At 50.3% G+C, this 509-nt stretch overlaps 1 protein-coding gene across 1 annotated transcript; it reads right to left on the reverse strand.

Annotated features, from left to right (window-relative positions):
- Positions 1-5: 5 nt before the first annotated feature.
- On the reverse strand, positions 6-506 carry LOC109131847 (DEAD-box ATP-dependent RNA helicase 36-like; the record flags this gene model as incomplete). The annotated part of the gene is made up of 1 exon (XM_019243027.1): positions 6-506. A coding segment is annotated over one exon (501 nt), but the record flags the coding sequence as incomplete, so codon positions are not given.
- Positions 507-509: the final 3 nt, after the last annotated feature.

Consider the following 509-nt stretch of genomic DNA (forward strand, 5'->3'; position numbering starts at 1 on the left):
ACAGGAGGAACATCAGGATTGTTTTCAAGCAAAACCTTAATTCTCCCGGGAGTGGTAATGACGATATGAGGTCGTGAAACCAAGCCCCTCGTTTGGGTCAACATATCCATTCCTCCAACAATCACAGAGCAACGCAAATTCAAACACGAGCCTAAAGCCTTGAACTGCTCAGCGAGCTGAAACGCCAGCTCTCTAGTCGGCGTCACCACAAGAGCGTAGACTCCATAAGGATCTTCAGCGAAGCGGTGAAGTATCGGAAGAGCAAACGCCGCCGTTTTACCACTACCAGTCTGAGCAAGACCTAAGACGTCCCGCCCGGCCAATATCTTGGGCACGCAGTGAGTCTGAACTGGAGTTGGTTTACGCATGCCAAGCTCCTTGCACGTTTCCACTGCCCACTCAGCTAATCCTAGTCCTTCGAAATTAGCGGCGGATGTGGTGTCGGAACCAGGGTTAGGATTTGTGAATTTCTCAAACTGAGGAGCATTCTGGTCGGAATCAAGTTTCTG

This window comes from Camelina sativa, unplaced genomic scaffold (genome assembly GCF_000633955.1).
Source record: "Camelina sativa cultivar DH55 unplaced genomic scaffold, Cs unpScaffold06379, whole genome shotgun sequence".
NCBI lineage: Eukaryota > Viridiplantae > Streptophyta > Magnoliopsida > Brassicales > Brassicaceae > Camelina > Camelina sativa.